This window comes from Kuraishia capsulata, genomic scaffold, assembly GCF_000576695.1.
Source record: "Kuraishia capsulata CBS 1993 genomic scaffold, Kuraishia_capsulata_scaffold_3, whole genome shotgun sequence".
NCBI classification, from domain to species: domain Eukaryota; kingdom Fungi; phylum Ascomycota; class Pichiomycetes; order Pichiales; family Pichiaceae; genus Kuraishia; species Kuraishia capsulata.
In genome coordinates, this window is record NW_019172952.1 from 984570 (window position 1) to 1002386 (window position 17817).

Below are 17817 nucleotides of genomic sequence, written 5' to 3' on the forward strand. Positions count from 1 at the left end.
GCCAATCCGAGATACAAAAGATCCTGCGTTTACTTTCGTTAAGTTTGCATAACACCGCATTGCATTGCATGGACCGTTTTGAGAATAGCGACATGGATGGCTTTCTTGATGCACGACTCCTCGAGAAAGGGATACCGTAAGCGCACGAACATCGATTATTGCTTGCGACTATGAATGTTCGATGATTGTCTAAGCATTTAGTGAAATACAGGAAAAAGTAGCTGAATCCGCGATGTTTCCGACAACACAACATACGTAGTTCACCCCCCCAATACTGAATTGCTTTTCATAAAATCTAATCCCCACATTGGTCCGGCACTTCGAAGACCTCTAATTTAACCTCTACGATGCCCGGATCTAGATTGCCTTTTCACCCCGGACTTTCCATGCTCCAAACGCCAAAAGCTCTGGCGGCAAAACAAACGAAATCTCAAATACCAGGAAACACCCGACAGACAAATGGCATTCTGTTTATTTTCTTTGCTGGTTTGAATGGCGCCCATAAATAGCCTTTTACCATCACGCAAGGTGTCGTAACCAACGAGGCTATCGATTCTTCGCTGACGTGAATGGCTGAGAAAAGTGTATCCGACGTTCCGAGACACACAGAAACATAAACAGTCAATGGACGAAATACTATTTTACCTTGAGCATACATACGTGTCTAAGACACATTCATCAATTTTGTGACAATGATTCCGGATATTATGAGAATTGCTGCACCAAAATTGACCCAACGACCCAAGCGAAGCAGCAAAAGACAGTAATCGCAGGGGGGTAAATTAAATAAGCTATCACAAAGGTTAACCAGTACAATAAGCTCAGGGGATGAAAAAGGCAAGCGCAGGACGTGGACCCACATCATATCGCAAGCCGAATCCGGATTCGGCTGACTTTTCAAAATGGCGGTAAATGGGTTAAGGGGAAATGTATACAATCTGATCGGAATCGAATTAATCTGCCGACAACCAAAAGCCTTGTCATGAGCTCAAGTTTCTTTCACCATTGGGGTTGTGTCCATGCCAAAGCAGCAGAAACTCTTTTTTGGTAACCTCTTCGCATTCAATTCACATGTAACGCATCATTACGCATGCTGTGCCATGCAATCCCAAAAAGACGCCCAGCTAATCACTGCATGAGCAAAAAAGGTAGACCTCAGCTTTTTTTTTCCTGCACAACAACAGAACCTGATACCTACATAAACACACATTACATGATCTGTTTTTACCTACCACACACTCATCCTTTGATGATGCATGCCTTGCTCCAAACGTCTGCCTCATTTTTTTTTCCTGTTTTTTCCATCACGTACCTGCAAAACTTTTCTTGCTTTAATCATTCTTTTCTTGGATTTTACACAGGTATTTATTCGAAGCGATTCTCGTTGCGATCGAGAAGGAGGCAGTCAAGAGGGATTCAATCAAAAGGAGGCAATCGAAAGGAATCACATTGGGAAGCATTATCCGCTATCGGTTATCCATCATCCAGTGTATCTTATACACCTACACTACACTATCTACTGATATATCAGAAAAAACCTATTGATTATCACCACCTCTGTTGACTCAGCAAATATTTTCCAAACCTATTTTCTTTCTCGTCTCGTTTTCAATTTGGTCCCCCCGTACGATTCTCGTTTTGTGGGTATCGGTGTTTAGTGTGTATTCATTTATCACCTTCTCCACCAGCTCCCTTTTCGTGTTTTTCCTTGCGGAATATTACCATTCCCGCGTTCCTACTATTGATCTGAATTCCTAGTGCATTTGTGCTGTTCGTTGGCATCGTGGGAACCCGCCTACCTTGCTAAACCTCAGGGTCCACAGACCAGCGATACTCATGACCAACCAATGGTCCTTCGAGAAGGTCACCTTGCCTCCAATATCGAGCATCACTAGCTTTGAAGAGTCTTGGAGTTCCCCAACACACAATTCTGACCCTATGAAACAGCTCCAGAGGACCAACAGCGCAGGCAGTGCGACCACCATCTCCACGGCGATTCCCACCACTCCTCAACACCTCCTCCCACAGAGTCAAGTGTACCATCCCCAGCCGCAATTGCACCGAATGGAGTCACAACCACGCATATCACCCCCTCTGATGAGCCTACAGGCCAGCACACAACAGTCCCCTCGGTTGCACTCACAACAAATCAACACGCAGCAGCACATGATGCCGCTGAACCCACAGATGCGCTCGCCGCTCGCATTCAACACTCACCAGATGGTTCCCGTTTCAAATCAAGCCAACAGCCCCAGAAATGATCCTTCTCAATTGCCCCCACAACAACAGCAACAGCAATTACAACTGATAGCCATTGACCCACGGTTCCCCGTCCAGTACCACCCCCACCAGGGCCATCCTCAGGGCCACCCCGTTGCCCTGAGCCATCCTCACCATCCCATGGAAATTCCACTTTACTATCCCCCACCTGACATGTACGTACCCTATGGGCAGCAGTACCTGCCGCGCGAGCTCGGGTTTCCCGAAAGACGCCCAGTTGTGAGGCGCAGGACCAGGACTGGCTGCCTGACCTGCCGCAAGAGAAGAGTCAAGTGCGACGAGCGCAAACCGTTTTGCTACAACTGTGAGCGTAGTAGAAAAGTGTGCTCAGGATATGAGAATCCGGCCTTTGTGAAATTTAAGTCTAAACGAGGCAAAAAAGACGACAGCAATTCGACTTCTTCAATTGATTCTATAGCCAATTCGAACGATGGCAGTGAAAACAACAGCTTCACGGCGAGTCCGGAGAACACAAATGTGGAGCCCAGAATAGATTCTGACAAAAAAGAACGTGAAAATGCTCAGGCAGGTTCCGGTTCGAGTTCAAATACAAAAGTCCAGGACGTCAAGGAAGCAGATACAGGTATCAGCGATCGCCAAGCCGATCCTGGACAACATTTACCCCCAAAAGTTGGATTTCTGGTCAATTGACCACAGGGCTTGGATTTTTATGAGCCACCGAGATCTGGGTGGTTTCCTAACCTCAACTCCAACCAACCGTCCAGCATGAGCTTTACATGTTTAGAGCTATTGAGATTTGAGATTTAGTTTTTGGACGTTATTTTTGGCCGAGTTTTACGGCTTTTTTTGGTCTAAAAAGACCTTGAACCCAAAATAGGGGTGCTTTTAATTCAATTCTCCCTTTCCACAAGAGCCTTTTTGGTTTTTAGATTTATTTTCGATACAGATTTAGCTTGCTTTTGCGGTTCAAAAGGGTCAAAAACGTAGAGAAGCCTTCTAGGGCTCGAAAACCCCTTTGAGAATCCTGGAAAAACCATCAAACTCGCTCAATTGCTCTCAGCAAACAATAATATGCTTACTTCTGACCCCTCACGCTTTTTGATGATCTAGGCCGACGATTGGAGCATCTTCCGCCTCATTCTCGGCACCGTTGCAAGACATTATCCCGGCCAGATTAGGGCGTCCACGCTTACCGGTGCCTAACTCAGGTACAAATTCCGAGATCCCGGACCACGCGCCTCAAAGAAGTTTAGAAATGGAAAACAAAGATTGCTCACAAGTGAATCATCTACATTTTTCATGTCAATTCCTAACCGAGACAAACGACACTCTTGGAAGAGAGAAAATACGGTTTTGATCATTAGCCGCTGGAAAGACGTTTGCCGAGTTTGCGAGCCATCGAAGCTATCCCAAAACGGAATTGGACGTGTAATTTAGCCGCTGTGCACGATAGGCAGTTGGCATTGCAATAAGGCGTTTAATTATACACGCAAAGCAGAGCCACCATTTTCAACTCTTCTACTCGTTGAGCTGACAAGCTATTAGTATTGTGTTTTTACGCTAAATCTCGGTTCACAATCCAATGTGTGTCTGCTGTTCACATTTTCGATGTCGCCATGGAAAATATCACACAAACTTCCCGGCTAGAGCAGCTTTTTCTTTTCCGCATTTCGTCAAAATGCCCACACCTTGTCGAGATCGGCTCACAATTCGGCTGGAAATGTAGGGGTCGCAAAGTGTAAATCCCACAGGCCATCGAATATCTGGCATCTAAACGAAAGCCTATGACTGCCTTGATCATGCACCCTTTACTGCGCGACACATTCAAGACGGGGTTTTGAGAATTTGCGAACTGTTGAACGCCTGGCCAGGTTAGGTATGTGCAACATGTTCCAGGCAATTTTAAGAGTAGAGAGTGCAGGACTTTGGGGCGTTTTGATATGCGGCAAATTCTCCGCCTTGAAATGTTTAGGGCCTGAGCCAAGTTATGTTATCTGCTCGGCCAAAACTATCTTGTATCTTTCTCCAAATGAGATTCCTCGCCAAGGTCACCACCGCATGAATCTTCTTTGCCTCTTCTTTCAATCAGCTTCAAAATTCCCCGTGCACATGCTACGGACCCTCCCACCCACTCTATTTTCGCGGTTTTCTATGGTAAAAAGAAACTTCTATTTTTGCCAGAAAAAGATAGTCTCCGAACCAATTCATATGCACATCGCCAAAATAGTGCTAAATAACAGGGCCATTAAACATACCGCTGAGGGAGATCTATTTTGCTTTATTTTTTATTCTTAGCACTAATTTCGAAGTACCCCTCGTAAGTTGACTGGAAGCATGCCTAGAGACGCCTTGGGCGTGAGGAGGTTGCAAAGCCATCTCAAGCCTGCTCTACAATAGCAAGAAACCAAAGGGATTCGGGAAGAGAAAGACCGTAAGGAAAAACTGTAAGCAAAAAGTGAGGGCAAAATCTGGTCATAACTGACGATTTGGGACCCTATTCTAGCACATGGTACCTCTTTTTGCATTCAACTATTCATGATTAAACTTTAGCCCCTCACTATTCGTTTAGTGTACGCATACGTAATATCCAACTCAACATAATACTCTCTTTATCTACAAATTTTGGTCCTCATTCCTATATTTGCGATATCTGCCACGCCGCTTGCTTCGTATCATCGTTTAGCAAATATGTGAAAACTCTACGTGCACCGTCCAGAATCAGAAATTAAACAGCACACTACTTTAGAGGTCTCAAATTTACACTGACCGTAGCGTAATATCCTGAACGTGAAGGAATTTTCCAAATCACCTCTCTAACAGAGCCAAAGGCACAGAGGTTGAACTACACTCACAGCAATCCATCCAGCATCTTCTAGCACTCCGGCGATTTTTTATTAAATGTCCACCCCAGTTCTCCACATAGTGAGGCCGAACCAGGCGGCTCCCGCAGGCTCCTCCGCCGCGGCACCGCTCAAGGTGTCCATTCAGGCCTCTGCGCTGTTGCAGTTGGTTGAGTCCTCCTACCACGAAGAGACAACAAGAACAACTGGTGCGCTTTTGGGAATCAGATCGGATGATGGGTCTGAAATTGAGGTTGTTGACAGTTACATCGTTCCTCACCAACAAGTGGGCGAAAACCTAACGATTGAAGGTGGCCACCACATTTCCCAGTACGTTCTTTCCAAGAGAACAAACCCAGATCTGGCTCTTTTGGGCTGGTTTTCCACCAGTCACGAGCTAGATGCATACACTGGATTGTTTCATGATTTCTACTCCAGAGGCTCCTCTATAAGCGTTCATCCACATCCTGCTATCCACCTGACGATACAGACCAGAGACTCTGAAAATAACATTATCGCACCCAAATTGATATCATATGTTGCTTCTCCAGTGGGAGCTTCTGGTGCTTTGGCCGCACATTTGAATATTGAAAAGGTGGGATCGTACGCGTTTACTCCGGTTCCCAACAAGGTGGTCTATTCCACTGCCGAGAAGACCGCGCTTTCCTGGATCAAGGAGCCTACCAAGCTAGCCCTGCCAACAGGCAATGCTGTTGAGCTGGTTACCCTTTCGCAGGAATTGGGATCGTTGAGCGGGCTCGTGGACAGAGTTTTGGCGTACACGGACAAGGTGATCTCTGGAGAGATCCAAGGTGACGAGAAGTTGGGCCGTGAATTGCTCAGCCAGTTGAGCGCAAAGCCAACCTCGGTCTCTGCAGATGCCCTGGAAAAGTTGTTCAACCATCATACTCAGGATTCGCTCTTGGTGGAGTATCTGGCCAGTTCTATAAGGACCCAGCTGGAACTGAGTGCCAAACTGACCTCTATTGTTCAGAGTGAGATATAGAAGGATATCAAATTGATGGTGCAATAGGTAATTTAAGTCAATTGAAACCTAACATTTTGGAAAAGGACCTGTACAACTACGTAGGGAAATGCAGGCAAACGTATAGCATAATACAGTGCCAGGACGGTCATCTGAAGATTATGCACCATGCAGAGTGAAATTCAACACTCCGGAAAGACTCTAACCTCAATTTCTAGGAGTGGCATATACACGATTTTCGGCTTATTTTAGCGAATATAAGCTATTCATTCCTTTCGTGCACACTATCTACTAATTGATCCATGTCTACGTCTCCCTTAAAAGATTGTACCTTTCTTGTTTCCCTAATTCCCAGCATATAAAAATCTCGTGATGAGCCCAGAACACTCCAAAATACAAGCTGCACACCGCTGAAAACTTGAATCGTCAGCATCATGCCCCAAAAAGAATGTTGAAATCATCATCATCTCCAAGATCAACCAGCAATGCCTCGACATCGGCAAGTGTGCTTTCGCTGAAAAGCCCACCTTTGGTGCTTCTAAGCCCGTTTTTATGTTTCTTAAGCTTCTTCGCATTCCTCTGGAACTTCTGGAATTTCATGGACTTCACGGGTGTGATGATGATCTCATCGGTAGGCATGGTGCCAAACTCCCTCGACTTTCTCGCAGACTTGGGGCTTTTCGACTTGGGTTTCTTCTCCTTTAGTCGTCTCCTATCGCTAGGAGTGAATGAGGCCGAATAACGACGGACCCCTTGAGAGTGGTCTCCATCGACCACCCCCTTGGACCTGAATGCGGACAGAGGGACCTTGCGCTCCCATTCATCGTTGTCATCGTTGTAAGCTTCACCTTCTTCAAACTCGTCTACATATAGCAGCTCATCCAGCTCCATGATTGGCTGGACGCCCAGAAACTTGGGTTTGGCAGTAGAGCTAGATACTAGTCTACCCTTACCGGAGTTGACCAAAGCGGGCTCCAGCGATCTTGTGGAAAACCCATCGATGATCCCGAACGGTTTCGCTTGATTGGCTGTGGTCCAGACACCGAGCACGGGAGCCCTAAAGTTGTTTTTAGAAGAAGATAAGATCTCCTTTGCGGATTTAGAGCCTATCTTCTTCGTAGAGGGAGGAGGAAGTGTGGTGTCTTCATCTGTAGAGTCCCCGCTCTCATCTTCCAGTACCTTGGACCCATTTGCCTTTTCATTGGCCGCGGTTCCATCTTCATCGCTAGAAGATTCCCCGGAGATGAAGTATGGCCACAGATACGAGTCATCATCGTCCGAATCAACATCTTGCTTCCCCGCAGCATGGTAAGCAGAGTTCTGGAACACGTCATACCAAGGCATTTCGAAATCGTCGCTCACATCGTCATAGTCGTATTCATCAGAGGAAGAAGAGTCGCTTTCTGCGGCCTTGGACTCTTCATTGGTGGCATCGCCAGTACTGTTGGTGTTGCTGACATTGGTAGAGGCGGATGTATGGCTGTTTTCTGAGGTTGCACCTATCACCTCTGGGTCGTGGTAGTCTTTCAATATGGCATCAGCCTCCTCTTGCAAAAGATAGTTCTCTTCTTCGATGTCCTGACCTCCCGAAAGGAAGAAGTCTAAATCGTCATCGCTCTTGCCAAAGATCTCAACCTCGTCGTTATCGTTCTGCAGGGTCCTGATCAACTGGTCTTTATCCAGTTCGTAGTCATCATCCGAGTTCAGCTCAGTTTCGTCAATCTTGGGGACATCCAGTAGCGACTGGTCTTCCAGAGTAGGTGCCATTGGTGGAAATTTGCTTGGCGAAAGAGCAATTTCCTCTCCGATATCTTCTTCGCTGTCTATGACCTCGGGCTTGGGTTTTTGGGTGGTGGAAACGATCTCAAGATCAGATTCCGAGTCAGAATCGTCATCCGAAGAACCCAACGGCTCTTCAGAGGTTCCTCTGCTCTGCCTGGCAATGTTGGCAAGCTTCTTGGTGGCAGTCATTTGGACGTAGTCCACTTCATCATCGTCGTCAGACGAATCTTGCTCATCATCATCCGAAGAGTCTTCGTCACTCACTTCCGATAACGATGAATCTGACGAATCAGAGACCAGACTCAACTTTCTCCGACCCCTTTTCGGTATCGGTATGTTCTGAAGCTTCTTGCCTCCCTTGGAGGAGGTCTTGAGGGATTTACCCTTTCCCGACCGGGCTGTGCTCTTCCCCATTGCGTGGTATGCGTTTGTCGTTTGGTTATATGGTCTTTAACTTGATTCCTGGTTGCGCCTGGGTAATAAACCTAGACGTCGTTTGCGAGTATTCTTCACTTTTCAAAGCCTGATTGCTCAGAAAGTGGGAATCATCTCCAATGAGCGACGGCTATACTTCAGATTGAGGGTTTCAGACAAGACTTCGGGGGTAACTCCCTATTGGTAATAATATAATAAAACTCTGGGGTATTTGCAAATAACTCAGGTGGTTTGCAAAATCACAAATATCAGGATAAGGTCCTTTTTCGTGGGTAAAAAACACACAAGTTGCTTGGTATCAATGGCTTTTACCAGCGACTCTTGTTCTCTGCGCTATATGGCTGTATCTCCTTGGATCACAAGAGAAATGTTCCTGGATAGTGTGTGCTAATAGACAGGAAGATTTCTGAGAATTCGCAACAAATGCCAATTGTTCAATTATCTTCAACAGGGTCAAAAGTAAGAGCACGGATTTCAGGCGAGTTTAGGGACCATTCAAATTACGCAATAATTCCACAGACTACTAAGCTGTAAAATTTTCAGAAGGAATAAACACTAGCTCATCTCTGGTACAGGCGCACGACCTTTTATATCGACACGACTGGAAAATGGCAGCGGAGATAAGCGAGCACTGGTTTACGCCTCATTGCGGGTGGTCGTTGATACCTTCTTTCCGATTGTTTTTCGCCACTTAAAGGTAGATTCCTGAATTTTTGCTGTACAATATTCTGACTATGATCAAAGGCGTACGGTTTGGCACGCTGGGCTTCAGTACTGAACGGGTAGCGTTCTGCGGTTCAAGAGGCTTCTCGAGACAGCAACCAGAAAGGCCTCGTGTTGAACGGGCCGGTTTTGGAACCAGATTTTTTTCTTATGCGTTTTTGGGGCTGACTGGTGTATATTTCGCGGATAACAAGTTTAACAACTCAGTGATAACGAGGGCGACCAGATCTGTTACTACATTACTGTTGATATCCGCAGACTACAAATGGAACTTCGAAGAGGGAAAAGATATCGAGGCTCTTCATCAGAGAAACTCCAAGCGACTGTACGACATGATAGCGAGCAACAAGGGACTTTATGTGAAAATTGGACAGATGATCGCTATTCAGGGAAGCATGTTCCCAATGGCCTACCAGGAGAAGTTCAAAAGGTTATTTGACAATGCTCCTGCAGACTCTTGGGCAACGGTGGATTCGGTGTTATCTGCAGAACTAGGGCGGGATTACCGAACCAAGCATTTTGAGTGGATAGACGAGGCTCCAGTAGCAAGTGCAAGCATTGCGCAAGTTCATAAGGCGGTATTAAAGAATGGAGAGAAGGTGGCAGTGAAGGTTCAACACAAGTCGTTGGAGCATCAGGTGCCCGTTGATTTGGCTATTTACCAGCAGGTGATGGACTTTTACAGTTGGTTCTTCGAGATGCAGATATCGTTTGTTACCCAGTATATCTGTGACACTATGAAGGAGGAGACTGACTTCAACATTGAGTACAGAAATGGGGCTCTGCTGAAGTCAAAGATTGACTCAGACCCAGAGTTCAGAAACAGGATGTATGTGCCGAAGGTGTATCCAGATTTGGTGACCAAAAAGGTTCTGGTAGCTGAGTGGATTGAAGGCGATAGTGTCTCTGAAATGAAGCGTTTGAAAGTGAAAGGCTACAACATTGCAGAGTTGTCTAAAGATATTGTCAAGCTTTATGCCAGACAGGCATTCGAGTGGGGAGACGTTCATTCAGACCCTCACCCTGGAAATTTCATTGTGAGAATGGTGAAGGACGGGAATAAGACTCGCCAGCAATTGGTTATTCTCGATCACGGACTGTATGTCCATCTCAGTGACAAATTTAGGCGTGAGTATTGCCAGTTGTTCAAGGCACTTTCTGAGGCGGATACGGCCACCATGAAGCAATTAACGACCGAATGGGGTATAAGGCAAGGAGATATGTTTACATCAATGGCCACCATGAGTACTGAGGGAATGAAAGATATGAAAAAGAGGTTTGAGGAGATGAGGACCAAGAGTGATTACGAGAAACAGGTGATGATGAAGGAACAGATGAAGAACTTTTTTGATAGCACCGACAAGTTTCCTTTGGCCATGGTGTTCTTGGGAAGAGGAATGAGAATAGTCCAAGGAATTAACCATCAGCTGGGTGCTCCAGTCAACAGATTAGCCATATTGAGTGATGAGGCTAGACGTTCGTTGCGTCTATCGCCCTTGGTGCCTACATTGGCAAAGTCCTCGATCCTATCCAGAACTTTCGCTCAGTCAGTGTACAGATATGCCATCTTCTGCACTTTCAGAGTTGTTCTTACATTGGCATATTGGACTTACAGGATCAGGAGTAATGTATATGCATTCTTTGCGCCGCATTCTAAGGGAGCAGGCGAAGACATAGAGGAGGTTATAGATAAGCAGATGGTTTATGCTGCACAAACCATGGGAATGCAAGTGAAGACTGGCGACTATGCCTATTTAGGGTGATGGACAACTCAAGGTTGTTAATTATATATCAGGCTCATGTACATAGTGATTCTTTGTTCTGCAGTGGGTTATATATGCTAGACGGATATGAGAGTGCATCAACCAAAAATTAATATGGAAAAATAAAAAAATTTCAAAAGATTAAGAGGCTACTAATGCACAATGTCTTGCAAAAATAACAAGAAACCATTGTCATTCTCTTTGCGCCATGTCCGAGAGAATAAAAAAGAGTTTTGTCAATACTGATATAGAACCCATATATATCGGCGGTTGCAATGCTACAATCTCGTACGATGGGACCATCATGGCCACCGCCGTGATGGAGGACATCATAGTGACTAACATCGAGACCCAGGAAATTGTTCATAGTCTTGAGGGTGATGGTGAACTGTTGACTGTGCTTCAGATTACACCTGATGGAAAATATCTGGCGATCGTGTCACGCTCTCAGCAACTCAAAATATTCAACCTGGAGACATCCAAGTTCGAGAGAAGTTTCAAGCTCAGCTCTCCAGTGTACATATCCTCTGCTGATCCCACCTCTTCGCTGTTTGCATTCGGCGGTTCTGACGGAAGCGTCACAGTTTGGGATATTTCAGGCGGTTACGTGACACATTCTTTCAAAGGTCACGGAACCACCGTATGTTCGCTAGCTTTCCACGGTGATTTGAACACCAAGAACTGGAAGCTGGCCAGTGGTGATATCATGGGTTCCGTCAGAATATGGGATCTCGTTAAAAGAAAGTGTCTAAAGACTTTGAATGAACACTCCGGTGCTGCCAGAGGAGTGGGATTCAACCAATCAGGCGAAGTCTTCGTCTCTGGTGGTCGTGACAACCTGTACATTCTATGGAACACCGAGAGCTGGAAGGAGATCAAGACGGTTTCAGCCGGCCACCAGATTGAAAAAGCCGGATTTACAACGGCCTTGGATGGCTCAGAGTTACTATACACTGCTGGAGGAGACAGTTCTTTCAAACTATGGGACATAAAGTCAGATGCCGTGTTGGCTCAACACGCACCACCTTTGAAGACCAACGAAGAGCTAATCATCACGGACGTGATATTGACGGAAACTGAAAAGGCTATGTTGGTGCTTTCAGATCAGACCATTTGCGATGTTTCGCTATATCTGGACGAAGATGATAGTTCTTATTTGCCTGTGAATAGGATAATCGCAGGTAACCACGGAACTATTGCAGATATGAGATTTGTTGGATCTGAGTTCAACATGCTGGCACTGGCCACAAACTCCCCATCTGTTCGTATTGTGGATCTGGAAAGACCATTGGAAATGAGTCTTCACGAAGGACATACTGATCTGCTGAATGCTGTTGATGCTTCTCGTGATGGTAAATGGTTTGCCACTGCTAGCAAAGACGACACTGCCAGACTATGGAGATGGAATGACGACTCTGAATCCTTCGAGTGCTATGCTGTTATGAGTGGTCATGCTGGCTCTGTGACTGCAGTTGCACTTCCAACACAGCTCAACAACGGATATCCTCATTTTGTTCTCACAGCCTCTGCAGATCTCACAGTCAAGAGTTGGAGCATACCGAGCCCGGAACGCAAGAATACCGATGGACCTGTTGAAATCAAGCTTGCAAAATACACCCGAAAAGCACACGAAAAAGATATCAACTCCATCACTGTCTCACCAGCGAACGAACTTTTCATAACTGCTAGTTATGACAAAACAGCAAAGGTATGGGACTTGGAGTCGGGTGAGACAATTGGAATACTTAAGGGCCATAAAAGAGGCCTATGGAATGCCAGAGTAAGTTTCTGGGACAAACTGGTAGCCACAGCTTCTGGTGATAAAACAATCAAGCTATGGTCTTTGGAGGACTTCACATGCAAAAAGACGTTTGAAGGACACACCAATGCTGTTCAAAGAGTGGAATTCATAGATAAGGGCAGGTTCCTCCTTTCTGCCGGAGCAGATGGCCTGGTCAAGATCTGGGATATCAGCTCTGGCGAATGTGTGAACACGCTGAATAACCACGACAATCGTCTCTGGGCCCTTTGTGTCAAAGACGATGGAAAACAGATCATCTCCGCAGATGCTGATGGTGCTATCACCATCTGGGACGATAACACAGAAGAGGCCCTTGCCGAACAGGAAGAGAAGGATAAGGTCAAAGTGGAGCAGGAGCAATCTCTCAGAAACTACATTAGTGACGAGGATTGGTCTAACGCATTTTTGTTAGCATTGACCCTGGATCATCCAATGAGATTGTACAACGTGGTCAAGGCCTCTATCAATGCTGGTGCTGATAAGGATTCCTCCCTGGGCTCTTTCAAGCTGGAGAAGTGCATTGCATCTTTGGAGAGCACCCAATTGCTCCAGCTGTTTAAGAGGATCAGGGACTGGAATACTAACGCAAAGTTCTTCGAGATCGCACAGAAACTGATCAATACCGTGTTCCGTATCTTTGATATCGAGAAGTTATCTCAGATCCAAGGAATGATGTCTCTGATTGACGCCATCACACCCTATAGCGAGCGCCATTTTGCGAGATTGGATGATCTGATTGAGCAGACATATATTCTGGACTATGCTTTGAAGGAAATGGATAAACTGACCGCCGCCTGAATAATAGTACATAATCAATCTAATGCTTGTAATGTCACGTGCCCAGATGGCAGATTATTGACACGGGATCAAATGGCAGTATCTTTCGGGGAAGAAATGATTGAACTTTCTCTCAAACCCTTATCGTTGACACATTCAGCACTCTGAAGTCTCAGTCTTCATCAAATTCCCTCATATGAGTTCGCCTGAGCGGAAAAGAATCAGATCAGATATAGACGCGTCCGAGTCGCGCAGTCCGAGACTGGCGTCGAACGATAGCTACAACTCGGCCTCCAGAGAGAGAAGGAGGTACAAGTTTTGGCGCGGGTTTTCAGCAAGGTCACTGGCCCTTCCGACTAATTCGTGGATCTTCTCCGAGGAAGAATTGTTTCAGGAAAGTCCGTCCAGGGCAAAGTTGGCATTCAAAGACGAGATTACGCGAAGAGCCAAAGGTGTTCAGTTCATTCACAACTTGGCCAAATCCTTGAACTTATCAAGACTGGTGGCGATAACAGCATCTGTATATTTACACAGATTCTATATGAGGAAGGATATCTTGGGACATCACTATTATGAAATCGCAGGTGCTTCTTTATTTCTGGCTTGCAAGGCTGAAGAATGCAGAAGAAAGCTCCATGACGTTGTCGTTTGGTGCGCAAGGTTGTCCAGCAAAGACCCGAAAATGATCGTTGACGAACAAACCAAGGTATTCTGGCAGTGGAGAGACAGACTGGTCAGACTGGAAGAAAAATTGCTGGAGGTTCTGTGTTTTGACATGACTCCTGACCAGCCATACAAGCTATGCTATGATATCACCAGGGCCAACGAAAGTATCTTCAACAAACTGAAGGATTACAAGGGCCGTGGATCTTTTAGTGAGTTCTATTTCCACAGATGTTGTACTTTCTTCGAATGTGCTGCTAGAACACCCTTATGTCTTTTGTTCAGGGCAGAGGTGATTGTGGCAGTGGGCATGGTATTGTGTGCGGTAGAAGACGATATCAAAATTCCAGACCAGATCATATCGAATGATCTAAATGTGTCTGCCGAGGACGTCTTTGCTTGTCTACAGCTCTATCACAGGATACTGGATAAAGTACCTGAAGTCAAACCATATGTGGCGGTGAAGTACCCTGAACTCACCAAGGAGGACATATATGCAAGGTCGAATGGGTTCCGCAAGGAGGATATGACACCAATATCACAGAAAGAAGACTCAAAAGAGCCTCAAGAACAAAAACAAGAGCAGCAACAAGACCATATCGAGGAAACCGAACTCGCTGCGAAAGAGATAGTGGTCTGAAGGTCGTGGACTACAGATTTTTATTCCGTGCGGCTCTTTGGGCGGCTCGTCCTCGTTGAAGATACCAATACATTGTTTCGTTTATCCCACCAAACAATCACCATCAAGGCTAAAAACATGTCCGGGTGTCCCAGTGCTAAGATTATTGCTGTAAGTTTAATCTCCCTCTGCCTCAGTAGCATCGTCTAACAGGTCCAGTTCTCGACGGAAGAGCTCCGTCGCCGTTGTTTTCTCAAGAAGGGACTGCGCATGACCATGATGGTTTGCGGTGAGACCGGAACCGGCAAGTCTACCTTCGTCAAGATGCTGTGTGGTGAGAACTGTTTTGGCGAAGATCCTTTGCCTGAGTTTAAGCCTGGTATGGACCCACAAGTATCCATCAGGACATTCAATGCTTTGGTAATGGAGGAGGAAACGCCCATCAATCTGGATGTAGTAATGGTACCGGGATTTGGAGATAAAGTGGACAACAGACGTTGTTCAGGAATTGTGTTGGATTACCTGAACAATCAGCTGAATTCCGTTTTGAACGAAGAATGCCGTATTCAGCGCAATTCAATGGTCAAAGACGGCAGAGTTCACGTCCTCCTTTACTTCATCAGACCAACAGGAAAGGGGCTTCGTCAGCTGGACATCAACTTCATGAAGTTAGTGGGACCAAGATGTAATCTGATCCCTGTTTTATCCAAGGCAGACGTCATGAGCTCAGCTGAGCTCATCACCAACAAGAAGAAGGTGATGGCAGACATCACTGCCAACAACATTGAGATCTACGACTTTGGTCCTTGGATTGAGGACGCTAATGAGGGAGAACTTCCTGAGTTCTTGAAGGTTCTTCCTTTTGCCGTCATGAGCTCAACGGAAAAACGGGAAGTCGATGGCAAAGAGCAATACGTTAGGGAATATCCTTGGGGTACTGCCATTCCCGAGGATGTAACCCATAGCGACTATCTGATGCTGAAGATTTTACTTTTGGGCACATGTCTTCAAGATCTCAAAGATACAACAGTAAATGTGATATACGAGAGATTCCGCACGGAGAGATTGTCCAGCAAAGTTAACATCCGCTCTGCTTCCAGTGCCAAGGTCATGAACGCTTTGATAGACAGGGTTACTTAGGCACCAATTCATAAATCAAATAGGATCAGAACGAAATACAGACATACATCAAACAATATCACGCAGACCGTAATGGTGCTCCAAGTACTCTTCAATTTTTGATGGAAGAGCTCCTTGGTGGTATCCAGTGTAATTTTCTTTCCATAGATCCACAAGATGGAAACTGAGTCGTAGGTTTTCCCTTTGCTTGATTTCTCCCGTCTCGTGCTTGAGAATTCCCCTTATCTTGTTTGTTATGGTGCGACTCATAACACCTGTATTACTGTCATGAATTTTGTACCATTTTGCACTCGCTGGCAAGCAGTCTTCGAAAACGACATTTTCTGGGTTGTTTCCAAGTAAACAGGGTGATATGAGCCACCAGTTCCATGGGTAATCCAAATTTGTGTCATCGCTTTTGATATGCAAGCTGGAATTCCTGAGATACCTTAAAGAAGCTATTATCTGCTCAATTTTTGTTGTCATGAACGATTCATCAATGCTTTGAATAAACTTTTCTCCAACAGGCTGACAAGCTTTGTTCAGGGAGAAGTAGAACCGTAGAAAATCGAAGAACAGAATTGTATCAACGTGAATATCCCCGCACATCAAAAGACTCCAAACAATTTTGTCGTAAAGTTTCGAATTATGCGGATCATCATTGTAGTTCGTGGCTGATAGCAGAATATAGTCCGTGGTGGCATCAAGAATATGATTTTTCTCAAGTCTGAACCATTTTTCACCCGTTGGCATGATTCTAACACGTCTTGACCGAAATGCCAAAACTTCCGAAAAAGTGGCCCTCGCCTTCAAAGTACTCTGCCGATGATAAAGCTTACTGGTATCACTAAGTTTCAGTACGAGAACCGGTTTTGTGATATCTCTGAGGTCTGTTCCTTGACTTTGCAAAAGTTCCAATTCTGTTTCCTTCCACTCTCTCAAATAGCATTGAATCAATAAAATGTAAATGCAGTTGGTATTTTCTGGCCTCATCAAAACATAGTCGAGCCTTATATCCTCTAAGACTGCATAATCCAATGCACACTTCAGCATGTCAACCAATGCAACAGCTATCGTAAGATGGCTCTTAGCAGACTCAAGGTCATTCTTGTCAAGACTGATTATTCCCATCATAGTATGAAACAGATGGTAATTCTTGACTTGATCTTTGGTTTCAGAAGAATTAGGCGTACTCATGATGACTTCTTTGACATACTCTTCTAAGCTTGACGTGAGAGCATATGGTGAAGCGTGCTCAAATGCCTTAATCAACCATTGCATCTCTGGAAGCGTAAAAGGATTTCTAGGTAGAATTGGCAATGGAGACGTCAATCTCATGCTGATACAGTATTCCATAAAGGAAATGACAGAATTATCTAGATATCTTCCCCGCATTTCTCTCAAGTCGTCAATTATGTTTTTCCAGTTTTTTATGCGATCCTGGAAGGACTCTAGGAATCTGAAATTTGCGGTAGTCTCTAGGAATTCAACACATTTCCAGAAAGTTATGAGAATGTCCTTTGAATCAACAAGACGGAAGTTGCTGAACAGAGTTAGCATTTTTTGGGGAAGACATTTAAACTCTGGTAGGCGTCACAGAGAGTGAGTAAAAACTTACCACAGGTTGGCACAACTAACAGTTATAGGTGTCTCTGAGAAACTTTGACATCTTTCGCAAGTATTTCTCTCCTCATGGCTAAGACAGTGATGCTTGTAATAATGCTGTGCTTTGGTACATTCGCCACCAAAGAACTCTGATAACTTGTTCATAGCCAATCGCTTACAGATAATGGATATGTTTTCCAGGAGCAGATGTTTTTGAGATATAGCGGTTTCACTCAAAGCTAATTGTATCTCACATAAGCCCTCTTGAAATCTGTTCAAAAGTATGAGAGAAACTCCAAAATATATCCTATGTTCAGGTTCCACCTCCATCAAGATCTCTTCAGCAGAGATCTTGGATATGGTAAGAATGGCTTCCACGAGATAAGCATCAAAGTCGAGGCTTTCAAATGAAGACCTCATTAGACACAAACAGGGCAAACTCTTAAAAGTTCGCGAACCACTCG

General features: G+C 45.1%; 10 protein-coding genes across 10 annotated transcripts, besides 2 other annotated features; 8 read left to right on the top strand and 2 right to left on the bottom strand.

The window, feature by feature from the left end:
• Positions 1-1213: 1213 nt before the first annotated feature.
• Positions 1214-1564, top strand: KUCA_T00002772001 (uncharacterized protein; the record flags this gene model as incomplete). Its single annotated transcript, XM_022603053.1, has 1 exon — positions 1214-1564. The coding sequence occupies one exon, from the start codon at positions 1214-1216 to the stop codon at positions 1562-1564; it is 351 nt and encodes a 116-aa protein (XP_022458796.1).
• A 272-nt stretch (positions 1565-1836) lies between these two features.
• KUCA_T00002773001 (uncharacterized protein) lies at positions 1837-2931 on the top strand (the record flags this gene model as incomplete). Its single annotated transcript, XM_022603054.1, has 1 exon — positions 1837-2931. The coding sequence occupies one exon, from the start codon at positions 1837-1839 to the stop codon at positions 2929-2931; it is 1095 nt and encodes a 364-aa protein (XP_022458797.1).
• A 1188-nt stretch (positions 2932-4119) lies between these two features.
• On the top strand, positions 4120-4536 carry KUCA_T00002774001 (uncharacterized protein; the record flags this gene model as incomplete). Its single annotated transcript, XM_022603055.1, has 1 exon — positions 4120-4536. The coding sequence occupies one exon, from the start codon at positions 4120-4122 to the stop codon at positions 4534-4536; it is 417 nt and encodes a 138-aa protein (XP_022458798.1).
• Positions 4537-5139: 603 nt separating this feature from the next.
• Positions 5140-6087, top strand: KUCA_T00002775001 (uncharacterized protein; the record flags this gene model as incomplete). The annotated part of the gene is made up of 1 exon (XM_022603056.1): positions 5140-6087. The coding sequence occupies one exon, from the start codon at positions 5140-5142 to the stop codon at positions 6085-6087; it is 948 nt and encodes a 315-aa protein (XP_022458799.1).
• A 411-nt stretch (positions 6088-6498) lies between these two features.
• Positions 6499-8262, bottom strand: KUCA_T00002776001 (uncharacterized protein; the record flags this gene model as incomplete). The annotated part of the gene is made up of 1 exon (XM_022603057.1): positions 6499-8262. One exon carries the CDS (start codon positions 8260-8262, stop codon positions 6499-6501), a length of 1764 nt encoding a protein of 587 aa, XP_022458800.1.
• Positions 8263-9017: 755 nt separating this feature from the next.
• On the top strand, positions 9018-10769 carry KUCA_T00002777001 (uncharacterized protein; the record flags this gene model as incomplete). The annotated part of the gene is made up of 1 exon (XM_022603058.1): positions 9018-10769. The coding sequence occupies one exon, from the start codon at positions 9018-9020 to the stop codon at positions 10767-10769; it is 1752 nt and encodes a 583-aa protein (XP_022458801.1).
• Positions 10770-10977: 208 nt separating this feature from the next.
• On the top strand, positions 10978-13368 carry KUCA_T00002778001 (uncharacterized protein; the record flags this gene model as incomplete). Its single annotated transcript, XM_022603059.1, has 1 exon — positions 10978-13368. One exon carries the CDS (start codon positions 10978-10980, stop codon positions 13366-13368), a length of 2391 nt encoding a protein of 796 aa, XP_022458802.1.
• Positions 13369-13543: 175 nt separating this feature from the next.
• KUCA_T00002779001 (uncharacterized protein) lies at positions 13544-14650 on the top strand (the record flags this gene model as incomplete). Its single annotated transcript, XM_022603060.1, has 1 exon — positions 13544-14650. One exon carries the CDS (start codon positions 13544-13546, stop codon positions 14648-14650), a length of 1107 nt encoding a protein of 368 aa, XP_022458803.1.
• Positions 14651-14767: 117 nt separating this feature from the next.
• Positions 14768-14800: a sequence feature (Short protein (KUCA_T00002780001, CDK26806.1) was converted to a misc_feature.).
• Positions 14801-14861: 61 nt separating this feature from the next.
• Positions 14862-14903: a sequence feature (Short protein (KUCA_T00002780001, CDK26806.1) was converted to a misc_feature.).
• Positions 14904-14905: 2 nt separating this feature from the next.
• Positions 14906-15769, top strand: KUCA_T00002781001 (uncharacterized protein; the record flags this gene model as incomplete). The annotated part of the gene is made up of 1 exon (XM_022603061.1): positions 14906-15769. The coding sequence occupies one exon, from the start codon at positions 14906-14908 to the stop codon at positions 15767-15769; it is 864 nt and encodes a 287-aa protein (XP_022458804.1).
• A 48-nt stretch (positions 15770-15817) lies between these two features.
• On the bottom strand, positions 15818-17308 carry KUCA_T00002782001 (uncharacterized protein; the record flags this gene model as incomplete). The annotated part of the gene is made up of 1 exon (XM_022603062.1): positions 15818-17308. The coding sequence occupies one exon, from the start codon at positions 17306-17308 to the stop codon at positions 15818-15820; it is 1491 nt and encodes a 496-aa protein (XP_022458805.1).
• Between the last annotated feature and the right edge of the window lie 509 nt (positions 17309-17817).